Below are 20,443 nucleotides of genomic sequence, written 5' to 3' on the forward strand. Positions count from 1 at the left end.
TGCGGGGGAATCAGCCTTCAATTATAATTCAAGCAGTAAAAATCTGGCAATGGGTATGTAAAGTGACCAACTACACGGGGATAGATCCCGATACCTCCCTGAATACTATGAGAGAAATAAAAGAGCAGCAGGGAGGGCAGGCTTGGGGGAAATATGGGGTGATCACAATAAGACAATTTTGTTATGAAGGAAATATCAGATCGTTTAGTGATCTACAGACGGAGTATGATCTACCGGGACACATGTTCTTTAGATTCCTCCAAGTTAGAAGTGCTTTGATGCAGGAAGGATGTGGGATACTGGAGAACATTGTTGAATCGCCAGGCAAAAAAATTATTAAACAACTGAGCAATGGGAAGAGATTGTCTAAGGTGTACAGGTATCTGAACTCATATATCCAAAATGAAGAATTGTTGGTCCTAAAAAAAAAATGGTCTATAGATATTCCACGGCTGGTTGAGAATGATTGGAGGGAGGCTTTGTCATTTCCAGGTAGGGCTACCGCATTAATCCGAACTCAACAGGTACAATTTAATATCCTCCATAGGAGTTATATAACCCCGGTTAAATTGGAAAAAATTGCTGGAGCCCAATCTGATAGTTGCCCAAAATGCAGGACCGAGTCGGGGACCTTTTGGCATCTCATGTGGCAGTGTAAGGTAATTAAAGTATTCTGGGATGAGATAATTGATAAAATGGAGAAGGTGGGAGTCCCTTGGGGGTCCCTTACGGAGTTAAATCTGGTTTTGGGGGTATGGGAGGAGAGAAACTCGGCATGTGAATGGAAGCAATTGGTGACAAATTTGTCAGCCATTGCTAAAGTAATAATAGCAAGGCAATGGATGGCCTCCACGGGCCCAAAAATCATGGACTGGTTGAGCTTGGTTAATAGCACATGTGAACACGAGCGATATGTATATGCTACAAGGGGAGCTGGCTTAAAATTCTGTAAGGCTTGGGGTCTATGGAAACAATCAAGGTTTTATAAAGTAGAAGCTAGGAAAGACGGTCAATGAGAATGGAGGAGAGTGAAGGATAGGATAACGGCACTAGTAATTTGGGACACATAACCTAAATTTAGGCAGAATAGGGGAGTTCACAGGGGATTACGACTAAGTAAAAGAGAAAATTAATAAAAAGCACTTAAGGAATATTTGTATTTAAATTGAGTTCTCTGAGGGGAATGGAGTGATATTAATTTACAGGGTACATCACGGTTTGATGAGCCACTAAAGTAATGACTCGAAATAGGGGTCAGATTAATATGGGATAAATTAAGGGAAAAATAAATTGAATAGGGAGTTTTGTCTATTAAGGGAATATTATTAAGGATAGTCACGAAAAGGGGTATTTAGAAAGGTTAAAAATATAAATAAGGTATAAATTTAAAAAAGATAAAGAGATCACATTTTGTAAAGTTTGTAACACGAGGCACATATTGTAGCTCTCTAGTAGGTAGGTTGCCGTATTTTCAAGCCTAGAGTCTACGGGGAGAAACTAAATCAAAAGGGTATCCATAGCCATGAGCTAAGATCAGATATACCATGCAAAACCCGGAATTAAAACATGTCCGAGAAGGAATCAGTAGGGGGAACTCTAAGGTAGTATGAGGAGCCACGAGAATGTTGGAGGGAGTCGCCAATATTTAATTTGGAATGTAAGAGTCTTAACAATTAAGGAGAGTGGTACATAGTCGGCAAGAAGTATAGGCCTAGTGTTTGAGTGTTTGTGATAGGGGGGTGGGGTGGGTGTGGGGTGGACGGGGGTGGGATTAGTATGTATGTTATTAATATGAAATGTAACTGTTTTTGCAATTATAACTACTTTGTAATTTATTGTATTACATGCAACGTTGGAATAAATAAAACTCAATTAAAAAAAAAAAAAAAGAAATCCTGCGTTTGCCACTGTAGGAAATGCTACTTATGGTGTTCCTTATTACGATGGAAAAATATATAGGGTCTGTGACAAATCTCACTTTAAAAAACAAATTTTTTATTAATTTTACTATCCATTTAATATCATGTCATCAAATTGTAATGGTGGGGGCATGTAAGAGGCCACTTTTTGGACATTTTTGTAGAGCCACTTTAATTCCTAATCCACACTTGACCCTAGTGAATTTAGCATAAGGTCACAGACGCAACAGCAGGAAAATACTCCAGGATGGCTTTAAATGTTTCCAAGAATCAGGCCCTATGAGGAATGATCCCACCCATTTAATAGATCCCACCCCCCTCAAAGGGCCCCACTTCCTCAGGACTGTTTCCATACATTTTCTGGGCTAGTTTTCCATCCCAAGTCACCACTGGGCGTGGTGAATAACAGATGCTGTACATAGCTCATAACACAAATTTGCACAAGAAAATTTATAGGGGATGACCTCTAATGGCGCACTGCTGCCTCTATATCGTACTAACCCTGGGTAGTCACCTAACTCCCCAAAACTTACAAATACCAAATTCACAGAATGTGGGTTCCAAAATTTGAGGCACAAAGATAACCGACTGTGACCGGACACCTGCCCTTATGCTCTGGCTACACCCTTTGGGTCCACGGATGCGGTTCCTGGTCTCACGGGACCTGGCCAATAGGGGATACCCTGTTACCGTCAGTAACCGCCTGTTACTGACTCCGCCCACTACACAGTGGGCAGGGTTATCGTTGCCACCACCAGACTCCTCCTACATGGTGCCCAAACGCTGGCACCGGAGTACTACCTGCTGGAGTGTGTGCATCAACACACTGCTGACACACCTCCGACTGGCGTCGGTTGGTTCCCCACTGGTCACGGACCAGACTTCTGCGTTGGTAGCTGGCAGAGCAGAACTCGGAGATGCTGGATGCTATACCCAGAACAGCCGGAGAACGGAATTATTGAAATAATTCTGTTGGTCGCAGGGTGAAAGTGGACATCCTTGAGGCAGAAAGGTGTTTATTTGCCAATTTGCTAGGAGGTACAGCATACAAATGTTTACAGCATTGAAGTCAGGCAGTTGTACATTTTTACAGGCAAAACTGGTGACTTTTTATCCAAAATCCAATACACATTACCACAGGGGTTAAGCCCACCCTGTGGTCTTCAACCAATCAACTTAAGTGCATGAGACGTGTGTGCACTGGGCACATGCACGGTCAGCATTGCCCCTATGGACAGAGGGGAGTGGTTACTCCTCTGAGCCACAGCCCACCTGGGGGACCAGGTACCACCCAGGTGCCGGTCTGTCTAGGGGGAAGGTTTCCCTCCAAAACATACTTCCAGGAGCCTGCCAGGGGACCATCAGAACACCTCTGGCCCAGAGGTGAGCTCCAGAGATGGGCAGCCCTGATCCCCTGCCCGGGTCTCCTGCCCACTAACGGAGAGCCCCATGGAGCTCCAAGGGACTACTCAGCTTGTTGGAAAGCTGAGGTTCCCTGTTACCTTTCCCTGCAGCTCCAAGCCTGGAGGCTGTCTGGGAAAGCATTCTGTTTTTGGGATAAAGTTTTGGGGGGAACCCAGCAGCCCACACAGGACTCTGGATTCCCCTGGGACACAACAGTTACAACAAGTGCACTTTTCCTTTGAAATACATTTAAAGCACACATGTGTTACTCTGTACACACTGAGCCTGTGCACACATTTTATATACATTTACAATATTATACATTGTCTTAAGCATGTGCACAGCACAGGCTTCAATAACTTGCAGCACTGCAGCATGGGACATGTAGACCCAGCTCAGTGCCTGCACATATAATTTTACAATATGTGTTTTTTTTTACTTTGTTATTGTGCCTCAGTGCTGGGCTCCTTACTAACACCATTCACAGGAACTGCAGACACAAATTCTGATACCTGCTGTGCAGTGTCATTCCCCAGCCATTAGCAAAAGGACTGTTTATGATCTTATTTCCTATTTACAAAGACTTCTAAATCCCTTCCTCCAGAAATGTACAAAGTGCCCTTGTCCAAAATGGCTTAACCCCTTCAGTGCCATGACAGCCATTACACATGTGTGCCGGGCTCTCCAGCCACACTTCTCCCCCCCCCCCCCTCCCATTCAAGCGGGAAACCAGAGTGCCATGTCCCAACGATTTGGCTCCAGGTCCTGCAGTCTTTTGGGTCAACAGAGGGGCTACCTGGGGGGCTTTGGCTCCAGCCTAGACAGTTCCTCCAGATTGCAGTGGGCCATTTCTGGTTGGCACTGAAAGTCCACACAGTCACCAAAATGTCCAAGTCCAAGGCCCCACCACAACAATCCCTCTGTTTTCCCCAAGGTAGGTTGCAAACCTTCATCAGGTGGGTGTTCCTTCACCCCGGTGGGGTGCCAGCAGGACCATCTGTGCCAAAGCTGGTCTGCTGCATACACAATTGCCACCCAGCTTGTCCAAATTGTGGCATACCCCACCTCCCACCATAGCAGTATCCTGCTCACACAAGTCAGAGGGTGCCCCTGCCCATATGGCTCCTCCTGGCTCAGTACCACTCCCAGTCCATGGAGTGACACAATAGTCCATACCACAATGTCCTGGTAATAAATATGCATCATCAGCACTGGAGCTGGTACCAGAGCCTCCTTCAGCGACTGGAATGCTAACTCACAAGCAGGTGTACAGTCCACTGTCTTGGGAAGACCCTTCCTAATCACTACTGTAAGGGGTGTCACTACCAAACTAGAGTAAGGGACAACTGGTCTGTGGGGCCTTACAGGTTCTAAGGTCAGTACCTGTCTGGGGGTTGTGGGCCGGGAACAGCCTCTGGTCGCCTCTACCTTCACTGGTCTGGGCCTACCCTTGTCTCCTCCCACACTATCCTCCAGGCACTGCACCTGTCACTTTTTCCGGGCCCCAGTCTGCAACTGTCAGAGATGCCCTCCTGTCCTCAAAGGACCTATGTCTCATAGAATTTGCCCTGTCTGGTCTATCCCCTCCTACCTTCTTAACTACCCTGGGCCTGAACCCTTTCTGCCAGGGCACACTCCCTGCCCCCACCCCATCAAGGCCGCTGTGAGCTTGGCACCTCATGCCTATCAGGGATGAATCAGAGAGTGGAGCCTCCCTAACCCCCTTCCAGTGCCCCTCACTTTCTCCTAAAGGGGGAAACTCTACAGGGGGATCTAGGTTTGGATTTCTAGGGTCATTCTGGTTGGGGTCAGTCATGGAAAGGTCAGTGTGGTCACTCATACTCACGCACCCCCACAGAATACAACAAGCTGGCACACACATCCTCTGCATTGCTAGGGGACATAGGCACACCAGAGGCATAAGGCATGCAGAGTAGATGTGCTGATCTAGCCGCTGTGGTCTTTTCCTCTGGGCTGATTGATGCTGTGGTTGGCTGTGGTTGGCTGTGATGGCAGTTGTCTGGCCACTGTGGTCTGTTCCTCTGGGCTGGGCTGCGCTGGTGTCGATGGTAATGACTGTAGGCTGGCAGCTTGACTCCAGGTGATGGCATTAGCAAATGTGATAACGATTCCACCACCAAGATCATTCCCCAGGACTACATCTGTTGGGAGGCCATCCATGACGGCAACGTCTCGCAACTCTGGTCCAGCTCCCCAATCCAGGTAGATTCTGGCGATGGGTACCTCTCGCTCCATTCCATCTGCCATTGTAAGGTTGGCAGTGCGACCCGGCAATACTGCAGCAGGATCAATAAGTCGGGGGCTCACCACAGTGATTGAGGCCCCAGAGTCTCTCAGGCCTTCTCCCTGCAGGGCCCCACTTGGACCAGCTGCAGGTGGTCCAAGTTACATATTCCATAGAGGCCACTTAGCCATGCAGGTGACTCTATCAGCAGAGTCTTCCTGCTTCCCACCACACTCCATCGGACTGACCGGAGGGGGTACAGTCTCTGTGGGTTCATCTCCACGGGTTAAGCAAGCAAGCCGGGCTATAGCACTTGGATTTGTAGCGCGAATCTGGGGTGCCTGCAGTGTGGGACAGTTCATCCTCAGATGTCCTATTTTCCCACAGCTGTAGCACTTCTTGACCAGACAAGGCTCCGATGATCCCTGATAACTTGCAGGGACACTGTGGGGCGATTGTTGGCCAAGAGCAACCGGGTTGGAAGGTGCTTGCTTTGGGGGGCGATGATCTAAAGAGGGGTGTCCCTCTGGTGGTACAGTCCTTTGTAGTGGGCTGCTACTTGGGCGTTTCAGCCCCTGTGACCTAATTGTCACATACTTGTCCGCTAGCTGGGCAGCCGTCTTTATGCTGGGTGGTTCCTGATCTAGCACCCGCTCCTTCACTTCCTGGGCACACCTGCAGTAGAACTGCTTCCTGCAGATCAGGTCAATCAGGGTGTCCCATGGCATGGCCTCAGATTCCTTCACCCACTTCACCAAGTACTGCCGCAGCTGGGTGGAAAACTGCTCGTGGGTGCTGCCAGGATTCTTAGGCAAGTCCCGGAACTTTTTCCTTTATTACTCAGGAGTTTTTAAAAAACATTGGAGGAGGGCCTTGGTGACAACATCATAGTCCCCACAGTCCTCATTGGCAACTCCTCGATAGGCCTCCAAGGCCTCTCCATGCAGGGTGGGCACAAGGTGTCTTAACCACTCCTGTTTGGGCAAATCATGTAGTTTACAAGTCCTTAGCAAACTTAGCAAACCGAATCCGTCCCGCTCTGGGAGGAGGTGCAGCACACTGATGGTGACCGTGACCAAGAGGACAGCCACACAGAGGACCGTCATCTGGACCCGGTGAGACTCACAAGCCCCGTCCCCTCTAGCAGCAGCTACGTTTCCCAACATTCCCTAGCAGGGCCAGGATCCCCGCGTCCCAGGGTGGACAGCGCGGATAGCCTAGCAGATCGGCTAGCGGAACTAGGGGAAAGGGCAATGGAACAAGAATGCATGCTCATCATTCGGATGTGGCATGCGGTGCGGGCACCACAGGCCATGGTACCCCAGAAATGTACCCTTGTCCAGAATGGCTTAACCCCTTCAGTGCCGTGGCAGCCATTACACACGTAAAGCAGTGCCACCCACTGGCAAAAAATTTTTAGGACATGCAACAACTCATAAAAGTGGCTGAATAATGAAGTTCTTTGAACAATCTATATATATAAAAATCGATGTGTGTATGTTTCCTATGGACTCCAAAACGGCTTTACCGATTTTGAAGAAATTTTCAGGCAATCTTCAGATTAGCCCAGCGGGTGATCCTGTGAAGTTTGATAACGATCGGATCAACAGAATATTTTTTTTTGGGGGGGGGGGGGGTTGCTATTAATTGATCGCGCCACAAATGAGATTTCGTTCCCACCGAACTTCTGTCAAATGCAACTGAATATTCAAGCCGTTGTCGACAAGGTATTCCCAACCAACTACAAAAATCTGGATTGGCTGTGCGAACGTGCAATTTTGGCACCAGAAAATGATGATGTCAACAAGCTCAATGAGCAAATTCAATTGAAACTGCCCGGCAAAACAGTCAATTACAAATCGATCGACACAGTAAAGGATGAAGAACAAGCCGCCAATTATCCGAGTGAATATTTGAATTCATTGGAACCACCCGGAATGCCACTGCACGTATTAATATTGAAGGTTGGATCACCGGTGATGCTTATTCGCAACTTAAACTCACCAAAGTTGTGCAACGGAACCAGATTGACCATCGGCACTGTACCTATAGGTATCTGCTAAAAATGTGTCACATGACCGCCCAACAGAAGTCATCTCGCTATAGATAATTAGTGCTTCCCGTGCGAAGCTGAGGCGGGTCACTAGTATTAGATATAACTGGATGTGGCAGTTTAAGATCTAGAACTCAAACAAAAAGGAGACATACTGTAGTGCAGTACTGTCTATTGTGAAAAGCATGATTTTATTTTCAGATATTGCACTCACATAGACCAAAGTTAATGCACATATCAATACACTTTTTTCTCTCAACTCTTAGTCTTTCTTCTTGTATCCTATAAAGGACTTGATAAAGGCAAAAATAGTGCAAAAACCATTTGAAGAAAAAATGCACACAATTTATTTCACAAACTCACACGATAAAAGCAGATAAATGCATGTAACCCCGACTGGGTAATAGATACAGATGACCACCAGGATAGATATCACTCTCCTCGTGCATCCTGTCACTTCAGACAAAGATTCACCATTGATGGTAACTGAGCAGCAAAAGGGATTCCTCATCCTTGGTGTCACTCAGGATCCGTTCAGTGGTGGCAGTAGGCTCCTGAGGAAGGGCATTATTGTGCCCGAAAGTGCCCAATTGAGCCCACAGGTCATGCTCCAGCAGCTACTTCACCTCACTAGAAATCCAAGTGGCCGTGCTATTTTGAGGACCTCCAAAACTGGGCCCCTTTATCCAGTCCATAGATCTTCCTCCAGCGGTATTGTTATAAACCATCTGCTTCACTACAACACTGTGTAATCGTGAGGACAGTTGACAATTGGACTCAAAGAATCCAACACTCCCCCAGTGGTGAGATAACCTTTATACAACCACAAGTGGAATTTATGACTCTATCATCAATTTAAGAACTGGCCACATCTCATGGTTGCCTCCCCCCTCCCTTATTTATCATCTAGTACAGCAACATTTGTGTACAGTATGTTGTTTTTATTCAATTATGTATTGTTTTTATGTTAATTAAATATTTTTACTACTAGTACTTATAAAAAATAGACAATACCACATAATAAATTGTCAGCGCTGCTATTTTTTGTTTTCCACATACTTCATCCACAGGAGACAGAAAGTAAACTACATCCCAGTATAAGAAAACGCAACTGGCTTGCATCAGTCCATACCTACCGTGAGTCTGGGTAGGCCCATCCTTCTTGGTTTTGTATCAAGTAAAACCTTTTACCACACCAGCTATCTCTGGTTAATTTCCATCTTCTTTTGTTCCTTCTTCCATACATTTGTACAAACACATCTTGGAGGTGGAGAACCAAAGAAAATATAGACTACATCATTGTAAATTTGGAAAGAACTGGTGAATCATCGGTTATCTTTGCGCCTCAAATATCATAACACAAATTTGCCTTTCCTCCTGCATTGTACAGGAGACTCCCTGAAATAGTAACAATCTCCCTAACTCCCTGAAGTGTCTATGAAATCTCCCCTACTGCACCAATCCCACATTATGCTACTGTTAAAAAAAATTTGGGGGGGAAAGTAATCAGGCATAAATACATTCAAATGGGGTCATTACATACATAAAATATATTCTTACTAAATATTATATAGAACATCTCGCAACAAAGGCTTTTAAGAATAGACACAACCATATGCGGTGCTAGACATGCCCTTTAAGCAGAGTGTGACACGCCCTCTCATATGAAACATCCTACTGTTAGTTCCCTCATTCTAGTCCTACAATAGTATGCAAGTACGACATACAGTAGTAGTGTTTCATCATAGACAACCAGACACAGAAATATTATTTATTACTATAGCTTTAACCTGCTGCAGAGTAGATGTTGTTTATACAGCTGATATACTGTACTTCACTTAAAAACAAGTTTTACAACATAATAAACTTATCCAAGTATACCTGTAAATAAATTCTGACATTAGTTATATTTACTTGTAATGCATGTGATTTTGATGCAATGTTTATTGTTCACATTGCTCAACAAAACCTATATATATCTACTATTCATCACCATTAGTATCATACACCTCTACCATTGCAGGATGGATTGCAGCGGTGTAAAGCACTATCATGAAAACGAGTTTGATACAGGAACTTACTGTAATACATATTTTTCTCCAACTGCGGACAAGAATCTGTTTCGTGAAATTGCAATATTCCCTATGAAAGAGCTTCAGAAATTTAAGATTACAGGTATGTATATGCAGGGGCGGATTGGCCATAGACCCTAAAGGGAGGATTCCCGTTAGGCTGACACACAAGTGAGGCCACCTGTCAGCGAGTGATTTTTTATTTTAAGATGTAGCCTTATTTAAAAATTTTGCAAATTCTAATCTAAGGTGGGCACCCATCTCTATACCTTTTGACATTTTTTAAAAAGGGACAGAAGTGGGTGCTATCAGTAACAAGTTATGGGGTGTTTCTAGGCTCCGTTGGGGGAGAGGTGGAGTTATTTTCTATATTTGTGGGATTATTGTAATTAGTTGTTTTTCTGATTGATGTAGGATTTGGAGACTGTGCTCAGTCTCACGGGGGTGAATTGGGGGATTATGTGAAATGTGGAGGTTTGTGGTTTGTCACAGAAGCTTAAAGGACTGGAGGTCACTAGACTGGCAAGCATATTGAAACATGCTTGTACATAGGTGTAGAGAAGTATTAATCCCACCTATTTTGGTGTTGGTTCCGCCTAATTTGATTTGGTGCCGTCTACACGAGGATAATTCTAGAAATTTTTCTAGGGCCAATTTTAGTTCCAAATCCACCCCTAATCAACACGGGGCACACCACGGTGGAGGGTCTCCTTTACCTTATACAAATCGCTCTGCAGTTCCGTTAATACTGGAAAAACGGTACTTATGTATTATCTGGGCTCCCATGTTAAATGCACCCCATTTTTTCATACCCCTACTGTAACGATCAGATCAGGTGATCGATCAAATTAACGTATGCCTCCTGTTATGATTATCTGTTCAATCAATGTATGTCTGATATTGGTGTAATAGTTATGTCTCCTGTGAGTATTGGAATCAGGACATGTCTTGTATGTAAACTGTAGGTGACCCTGGTTTGAGGCCTGTATTCCCTCAGTGTGACATCTGTGGACTCCTCCGGAGTTAGGATGTAAGATAAGATCTGAGCCCCTCATAAACCATGGTCCAGAAGAAGAGGTTAGAGTTTGTCCCCTTACTTCACATCTCTTATCAGTGGGTCTGCTATGCAAGGAAGGAGGATCAATCACTTTGAAAACAGCAGACTGTAGAAGATACATTGCCAGGGACCTTCCATGCTCCTTCAGCATGGAAAGAGTGGAATCCCAAGGGTGGGAGGGAGGAGGGAGTCTGCAAGGTATAACTAAGACCCTTCTCCCTATAGTCAGTGTCACTACCTGGGGGTCTAGCAAGCAGGCTGTACGCGACCAGAGATTTCTTGTGGAGAACCCCCCCACGTCAGGATCTGTATTTAAGTGTAAGATAGGTTCTGTCATTTTTTCCTTTTATTTTATTTCTGAAATTGCATTTAAAACTCGTGTGTACTTTTAAAATCATTGTAATGTCTTGTAACCATTTTGTTTAAAGCTCTGTAGTATTTCTAGGAATAAATAATACATATTCCCAGTTCTGGTTCTGTGTTCCTAAGACTCATTAGCCTCAGAAGAGAACGCTCCAGCGTGTTACCATTTATATATTGTATTGTGCGGTCAGGTGCGAGCCAAGCCGCCCCTTGCGCAGTTTCAAGCGCTAAAATCAGGTTTTGGCTGGTGGCAGTGTACCTCAAGGAAAGGACCCGAGTGTCCTAAGTGAACCCCAGTCACGGCTGGAGCTGCTCAGATTGACGTATCGGAGCAGGCGACCGGGGGGTCCGTGACATTTGGTGGCAGCGGTGGGATGGAGAATTCATTTTTCTCTTTAAGAACTTAAGTGAGTGTGGGTAGAATTTTGTGAGAAATACCCACATCACCAGAATCAGAACTCAGAGCTTTACTATAGTTTTAAAAGTCACACAGTGGATGCAATTTCTGTTCCCTCCCTTCTCTTGTTTTTCTTTCCTATCATTTTATTTGACAAGTGTGAGACTCCGGATGGCTGATTACCAGCAGATGAGGAGAGATGACCTGGCGGTCGTGTGTGTGCAGAGGAATATCCCTTGGTCTGGCCAGAGTAGAAAACGTATGATTCAGGCACTAGTGGATGCCGATCGGACTCTAGCTGCTGGAGGAAACCAGTCCATGGACAATCCTACCCCAGGGGCTCAGTCAGCACTGGACAGTACAAACGATTCCGCGCCAGGGTCAAACACTTCTGCTGGACCCAGCAAGTCTACACTTCTGAGCGACCTTCTAGCTGCTATCAGGCAAATAAAGAATGTGAACCCCGTATTCGCTTTGCAGCTGGTGCAGTTCTGCCAAGGCATTGTCGACAGAGAGGCTGCGGAGCGCAAAGCCGTACGAGAGGCTGAGGCTGCAGAGCGTCAGGCTGAGCGTGAGCACCAGTTGGTGCTGGGGAGGCTCAGAGGCCTGATCTCTGTTGGTGAACCAGTGGAGAATGATACAGGGCATCATGATGGCGAACCTTTACGTGAGACTTTATCTGCCGTGGCTACTGAGTTAGCAGGAGATGGGCTTTGTACTGAACTTTTACTGTCTGCGGAAGTAAATAATGTGTTGGATCATGATGTGGACTCTGTTATCAATCATGGGGAGCCTAACAAGGGACAGAGGTCCCAAATCACCGCTGACGCGAATTTCACCGTACCGCGTCATGCACAGTTCCCTGTCTTGGAAGCAGACAGAGGAAGCCAAGTGAGTGTCAGCTTGGTTGTGAGTAATGAGCTGGCCCTGGACACTACAACCGATGCTCAGAGAGGTGACATCTCTGCTAGCACCAGGGAGACTGTAGGATGTGTGGCAGTCAGGGAGACTGCAGAGTACCAATCCCCTACAGCACCAGAAGAGCCCAGTGAGTATATTGACCCAGTGGAGGATGATGATATGTTTACCCTACTGAGCACAGAGGAACTAACGGAAGAATGCCAGCTGCAAGGTATCTCCTGCCACAACCATACTCGTGGGGAGATGATCACGCAGCTCACCCAGGCCAGGGACGATGAGTGCAATGCCTTCAGCCAGTATCGTGCAGCATTTCGTTTCGGGGGACCATCCGCGTCTCCTTGGGTGCTGCTGAGAGAACTGGGACAATGTTACAAATTTGCGCAGCAGGAGGTCAATGCTTGGAGAAAGCTGGATACCCCATTTTGGGGAGATCAGTGCCGCCGGATAGGTGCGGAGTGGCGTCGCCTAGAACAGCTGCTGTTACCAGCTCTGAAAGCAAAGTTCCAGTTTAAACGGTTGGGAGAAGCAGAATCTGAGGATGTCAGCAGCTTGCTCTCACCAGGGGTGCCCCACCAGGGCAAGGTGCCTCTGCCTACTACAGCAGTCATGGAGCCTGCTCAGGAGACCTCACATCACAAGGCCCAGTTTAAACTGCTGGAAGATGTGAGCAGCATGTTCCCACCCGTTGCTCCAGATTTGTTGCCGGAAGCGGCTACTGCATAGTGAAAGTATGCAGGGAAGAGACTATGTCGGAAATAGGAATGGGACTTTCTGACTGTATGCACACAAGTATGTGTGGGACTATTGATGTGGGACTTTTATTAACTCCACACATATCTGTCGCTAACCCTTCTGAACCATATGATGCATCTCAGGTAGTATGTAACCATGCTGAACATTGCAATGTTGTTATTTTGTGTGAAGCCCCTGGGATGATCTGTGATAGTGCTGTACCTTCGATGGAGGTGGAGGGTGAGTTAGAGACAGGTATAGTGGGTAATCCTTGCCAGTTTGTGGGGTTAAATGAATGCCCTAATCTAGTTGGGGATGAGACACCCTCACTCATCAGTGGTAGGAGTGCTGCTGGTGATGTCGTTCATGTTGCTGTGCTAGACATTAACCCTGTTCTTCCAGTGATGTCTGGTTGTGACATCGGGCCAGGGGTCGCTAACTGCACAAATGGGACAGATCTGAGTTGGTTGCAGGCAGCGCATGTACCTGCCAATAAGTTACTGGTGACAACATGCTCAGATAACCCCATTCCTGCTCAGAGACAATGGGATCCAGATATAGCGTTTTTGCCACGGTGCAATTGTAAGCCAGCAGGATGGGCCCCATGTGTTGTGGAAGATGCACAGGCTAATTTGCAGGTATTGCAGGATGCCTCCCCAGGTTATGATATTGATGTTACTGTTGATAATGTGATGTCTTGCGCTACTGTGGGAAATGTGGTACCAGGTATAATAAGTGACCCGGTGGGTCCTGTGTGCACTGTAGACCTGTCAGATAGGGAGAGAGTGTCCCTTACTGCAGCTTTCCCCCCAAACCCCCCTCCTTACTGTAGCCACACAAACACAGATACAGGAACACAGCAGGGGTTCCCTCCAGACACTGAGAATCCTCCAGAGAGTGCATTTTTCCAGCATCACTGGATAACGGATGCCTCTCCTGAGAACCTCAGTGGCACCACCCCAGCCACAGAACCTGCGGGTCTGGGAGGGAAGGTCAGGCACAGGAAGGTGTCCTGGACTGCCATGGAAAGCTTGGCTTTCCACGCAGAACTGAGAATCAACCCTGCACAGGCTGCCCCATACCTGGGAAGTGGGAAAGATACCCCTGGGTACAGTGAGAGGGTTGTTTCAGGAATAGAGCCAGTGGCTAGTAGGGAAGCTGCTGTGTGCAACCAGAAGGGTGGGAGGGCCCGCGAAGCACAGGTAAACTCAGCTCCATTAACCTTGGAAAAGCTGAGCTGGGATGTTTCCAAGACAGGGGACAATGACCTGCTGGTATTTCCCCTTGCAGAAACGTGCCCCCCTTCACAATTCACACACCCAGACACAGAGGGCGAATCTCCTCACAAAAGGATGAGGTGTGAGGTGTTGAGTGAGTGGACCTTCCCCCCTGTGAAGGGGAGGGGGGGTCAGTCAGCTCAGGAGAGGTGCTGGGAAGACATTTTTAAGTCTGTATATAGTGCTGGGAGAATGCCCCACACCTGTGGTATAGTTAAACGTGCTGAGTTACGAGTCCCAGGGGGATGGCCGTTTGGGGTGTGGCGGAATGGTCTGGTACTGATCTCAGTGAGTAAGGCCAAACTGCCAGCTGCAGGGGAGAATCCGTGTCCAGGAGTCCGACGCACAGCTGTGGTGGGCTGTGTCAATACCAGCCGGGATGGGCACAGCTCCCACTATATCAGTGTGCTCACAGACTATGGGTTCGAGGACACCTGTGTGCTTTTAGTTTGCCATCTCCTGCGAGAGGGACAGGGACTATGCCCATTGCCCACCCTAGCCACGGCTATGGCGTCAGGTGGTGCCATGACAGACGTCAAGTATAGGGAAGTGTTAGTACAGATCCCGCAGAATCAGTGGCAGTCTGTCTCAGCACAGAGACCACTGCTACCTGTCCAGGTGATGTAGTTAATAGCGCACTGATGAGACGGTGACGTGGGTCACCGCCTCTGTGCGCCATTTTAAAAGGGGGAGGTGTAACGATCAGATCAGGTGATCGATCAAATTAACGTATGCCTCCTGTTATGATTATCTGTTCAATCAATGTATGTCTGATATTGGTGTAATAGTTATGTCTCCTGTGAGTATTGGAATCAGGACATGTCTTGTATGTAAACTGTAGGTGACCCTGGTTTGAGTTTGAGGCCTGTATTCCCTCAGTGTGACATCTGTGGACTCCTCCGGAGTTAGGATGTAAGATAAGATCTGAGCCCCTCATAAACCATGGTCCAGAAGAAGAGGTTAGAGTTTGTCCCCTTACTTCACATCTCTTATCAGTGGGTCTGCTATGCAAGGAAGGAGGATCAATCACTTTGAAAACAGCAGACTGTAGAAGATACATTGCCAGGGACCTTCCATGCTCCTTCAGCATGGAAAGAGTGGAATCCCAAGGGTGGGAGGGAGGAGGGAGTCTGCAAGGTATAACTAAGACCCTTCTCCCTATAGTCAGTGTCACTACCTGGGGGTCTAGCAAGCAGGCTGTACGCGACCAGAGATTTCTTGTGGAGAACCCCCCCACGTCAGGATCTGTATTTAAGTGTAAGATAGGTTCTGTCATTTTTTCCTTTTATTTTATTTCTGAAATTGCATTTAAAACTCGTGTGTACTTTTAAAATCATTGTAATGTCTTGTAACCATTTTGTTTAAAGCTCTGTAGTATTTCTAGGAATAAATAATACATATTCCCAGTTCTGGTTCTGTGTTCCTAAGACTCATTAGCCTCAGAAGAGAACGCTCCAGCGTGTTACCATTTATATATTGTATTGTGCGGTCAGGTGCGAGCCAAGCCGCCCCTTGCGCAGTTTCAAGCGCTAAAATCAGGTTTTGGCTGGTGGCAGTGTACCTCAAGGAAAGGACCCGAGTGTCCTAAGTTAACCCCAGTCACGGCTGGAGCTGCTCAGATTGACGTATCGGAGCAGGCGACCGGGGGGTCCGTGACACCTACTATCCAACTACGCATGGAGTTTATTTTATACAGGGTGGCGAGCGCAGCGAGCCCCTCGAGGGGACGCGGTCTCATAAGAAAACTGGGAGCCCAGATATTACATAAGTACCAAAATTCACAATTTAAAATTTAATGTGACATGCACAAGAGTATCAAGCTGTCATTTTAAGCGGTTGGTGGCTCTTTCTGGTCAATATCTGTCAAGGAGCATCGCTTTACTAAGTACGAATCTAATGCTATCATGATGGTGTGAAAAATATAGTTTTTACTCTATGTAAATCTATTTTTAATACATTTTAATATTTTTAATGTTAACATATTTTTTTATGTACTGAATGATATTTAACATGCTCCCTAGGGTGAGTTATTATCCTCACAGATGCTTAAGTCTACCAAAAATCCTTCCCTGTACAGTCTTTGGCCAATCCGCCTCCAGGTGTGATGTAAACAGTTCTTGGGTGTAAGGTGCGGGGTTGGCCGAAGGCAAATTGCTGCCAGGTTACGGCATGGCTTTTTGTTTTGGTAATAGTGCATTAATAGTTATTGAACACAGCATATCAATGCATTGGTGATTTATTGAGTTTTTTAGATTTATAAGAGTGAGGACCTTGTAAAGCTAAGGGGAGTATTTAATTTAGTTTTTTCAGCTAGCCAGAAAAAAATGTATTTTAGTATGTGATTAAGGGCGTTTTTCACTTTCTTGGGAGGTCAAATTGGCTTTGGACAAAACACCTGCAGTTTTGTCGCAAACAAGCAGATCAGCGAGTTATTGGTGTTTTTTCAACTGTGCAAATTTATCATCACTTTGTTTGAATAGGTCGAATATAAATTTGAAAGTGCTGTTTATTCGACGTCTTAAAAACAACACTAACAGTTTAATATAGCTGGTTAAAATGTGTAATTATCACTCACTGATGGGGTCCTTGATCTACTTGCTGGATCCTGTGTTGATGGTCCCCGCTCTCTGAAATGACTGCGCATGCGTACAGATCGTAGTGCGCATGCAAAGGCTGTCCTGCAATAAAATACAAAGTATTTTTTAATCGCTGGCCATAAGCGTTGATTGACAGGAAGCCGTCATTTGTGGGTGGTAACCGACCGTTCACTGGGAGTGTCTGCGAAAACGCAGGTGTGCCCCAGTGTTTTAAGGTATGGCATGTGACGCCAGCTCCGGCCCGGATCAACCTGGTTTCTATCACACCCGCCAAGTAAGTCCTGGGCTACGCACAGACTGCACTCACTGGAAAAATCATTTGATGGTGGGGGATTGCAAATGGATTTGCCAATACATACTTGGGCTGGGGATGCTGCTGAAGAGGAGTCTAATGGCCGCCGTGGATGCCATGGGATGAGATGAGTATAAATAAAGGTGCAGGGGAAAATAAAAACAAAATATTCTGAAAACCTACTGTTTTGGTATATCTGGATAAGGGATACCAGTGGCAAATGCAGGATTTTCAGAAGGGGGTTTCCAGAGGGGCGGAGCAAAGCACGGAGATGGACACCTAGGTGACCCAGTATATGCCGGGTCAGTTAAAGTATTATAGATAGACCAAATGTATATAAATAATGATAATAATAATAATAATAATAATAATAATAATAATAATAATAATAATAATAAATAAATACAAAAAAAATATATATATATATACACACACACACACATATATATATATATATATATATATATACATACAGGGGCGTCAACAGCAGTGTAGACCCCTGGGCATAGCAATGTATTGGGGCCCCTACCGATCCTCCAGCGGTAGGGGTGGGGGAAGCCTTGATGTCCCGCGGGTGGTAGGGGGTATTATATCAACCGCTCAGCATGTAGGGCCTGTATCACTAATTTCCACTAATTACCCCTTTACTGCACAGATGGTGGGATATGAGGTGGGAGAGGATGTTTGCATTGGGCTGAATGAAGGAGCCCTGATACATAACTTCCAGGGTGGTAGAGGATGTTTAATATGCAGAGGAGGGGTGTATAGTGGAGTGAGCTTATTATTCATAATTTTCTGGTGGGAGGACAGCTTGCTTGACTGCAGATATCTCCAGTTCCTAGAAATAGATTTCTTAGATTTTAATGGAATTAAAAACTAGAGCATCCCACCTACCAAATGGTTATGGGAACTAGGGGATCAGAGTTCAGGAGGCAGAGCAATCTGCCCATGAGTATATAAAACTACATACCAGGTGTGTGGAGCTGGAGCAGTAACTAGCTGCTGGAAGGCTGATATCTCTGGTTCTGGGAACAGTAGAGACAAGCCCCTAGTGTCCCTCAAAGGAGGATAGTCCCAGCTTTTGGAATAAACCCTCAAAAAAACTCTAAGTCAGACAGAACCTGAAATATCTGACTGGGAAGAGCAATTAACAGGCTTGGATGGGGACCACTGCTTTGAAGTCAGATATCTTGGGTTCCCAAAGGCCGATTTTTAAAATTCTTGTACCGATGGAAAGAGGGGACCCTCAGCTTGCAGCCTAGGGCCCTTAGACTCCTAGGGGGTTTCTGGGTACTCAGAAACCCCCCCTGCGTGCGCTACTGGATACCCAACCTGAAATCATGGTCTGAAATTGTAGCATTAATAAGTAGAAGCAAATCATAACATTTCTGTTTATTCTAAATATCCCTGTCCCCGCATTTCATATTTATATTTTCTTTTGAGTATATATTTTATAAAATGGTAATTAAAAACATTTTAAAAATAAAGCTTACTAATTTGTTATTTTTATATATTTTTTTACCCTGATGAATACATTTGTGTCAATTTTATTGCTCTAAATATTTTTTTTTGTTTTTTCATTTCTTTATCATTTATTTGAAAGGAGATACTTTGATTGATTTATCTTCTGGACCCATCATTTACCAACTGCTGGTAATCTGTGAAGATTTTAAGGAAATTATTGTTTTAGAAGCACATGATTCCAATACTAAGGAACTGGAGAGATTTGTGAATAAAGAGGAAGAAACTTTTGACTGGTCTCATCTCTCTGAGAGCTACCCTGAACTAGGAATTGACAGGTTTGTAAATGCTCTGTTACATAGAAACATAGAATTTGACGGCAGATAAGAACCACTTGGCCCATCTAGTCTGCCCCTTTTTTAAACATGTTAACTCAAACCATATTTGATCCATATTTTTTTTGTAAGGATATCAATATGCCTATCCCAAGCATGTTTAAATTGTACTACTGTATTTGCCTCTACCACCTCTGATGGAAGGCTATTCCAATTATCTACTACTCTTTCTGTGAAGTAATTCTTCCTCAAATTTCTCCTGAATCTTCCACCCTCTAGATTCAGTGCATGTCCTCTTGTTCTGCTACTCCTCTTCTTGTGAAGAATGTCTCCAACGTGTAATTTGTTAAAGCCCTTGATATATTTGAAAGTTTCTATCATGCCCCCCCTTTCCCTTCTCTGCTCCAAAGTATACATATTAAGATATTTGAGTCTTTCCTGGTACGTTTTGTGATGTAGGCCATGCACCAATTTAGTTGCCCTTCTTTGTACAGTCTCTAATGTATTTATATCCTTCTGGAGATATGGCCTCCAGAACTGAACACAGTACTCTAGATGAGGTCGTACCAATGACCTATACAGTGGCATTATTACTTCTTTCTTTCTACTGCTGATACCTCTCCCTATGCAACCAAGCATCTGACTTTCCAGTACTTGTGTATTTTGGCGGCGCCCATCGCATCGCATACCATAAGGCATACGATGGTATGCTATGCGACGCAATATCGCGCGATATTGTACATGCCATACAATTGAAAAGGTCCTCCGACCTTTTCATACCCCCACTATCCACGTCGGCATGGAGTTAAGAATAGAAAGTGTGGCGAGCGCAGCGAGCCACCGAGCCCGAAGCGTGGCGAGCGCAGCGAGCCCCACGAGGGGACGCGGATACCTGTGAAGGCCGTGAGGGCACTCCGATACCTGTGAAGGTATCCGCGCCCGCTCGCCACGCTTCGGGCTCGGTGGCTCGCTGCGCTCGCCACACTTTCTATTCTCAACTCCACGCCGACGTGGATAGTGGGGGTATGAAAAGGTCGGAGGACGCGTACCGCCACCCCTCGCCACGCTTTGGGTTCACGTTTATAGTGGGGGGTGGCGTGGGGGTGCATTTAACATTGTAAGCACCCATTACGGTGCTTAAAAGCACCCTTTAGGGTGCTTATACAATCTTTCATCATATAGGGAGCAAAAATCGCGTTGCATCGCATCGCATGCCATCGGGTGCATGGCATGCGATGCAATGCGATTAAAACATTGCGCGATGGAAATCGGGGGCGCCGTTTTAATACACAAGTACCGACTTTCCTTCTTTATTGCT

At 45.8% G+C, this 20,443-nt stretch overlaps 1 protein-coding gene across 1 annotated transcript in view; it reads left to right on the forward strand.

The window, feature by feature from the left end:
* The first annotated feature begins 9,645 nt into the window (after positions 1–9,645).
* LOC146041585 (nicotinamide N-methyltransferase-like) overlaps positions 9,646–20,443 on the forward strand; it is a 30,057-nt gene continuing 19,259 nt past the window's right edge. Inside the window, exons 1-3 of the mRNA XM_083161533.1 lie at positions 9,646–9,796; positions 10,108–10,167; positions 18,933–19,128. Of these exons, the coding sequence (XP_083017659.1) occupies positions 9,646–9,796; positions 10,108–10,167; positions 18,933–19,128 (407 nt within the window). The remainder of the gene's footprint in view (positions 9,797–10,107; positions 10,168–18,932; positions 19,129–20,443) is intronic.

Source organism: Crinia signifera, chromosome 19 (assembly GCF_055691185.1).
Source record: "Crinia signifera chromosome 19, ASM5569118v1, whole genome shotgun sequence".
Classification (NCBI taxonomy): Eukaryota; Metazoa; Chordata; class Amphibia; order Anura; family Myobatrachidae; genus Crinia; species Crinia signifera.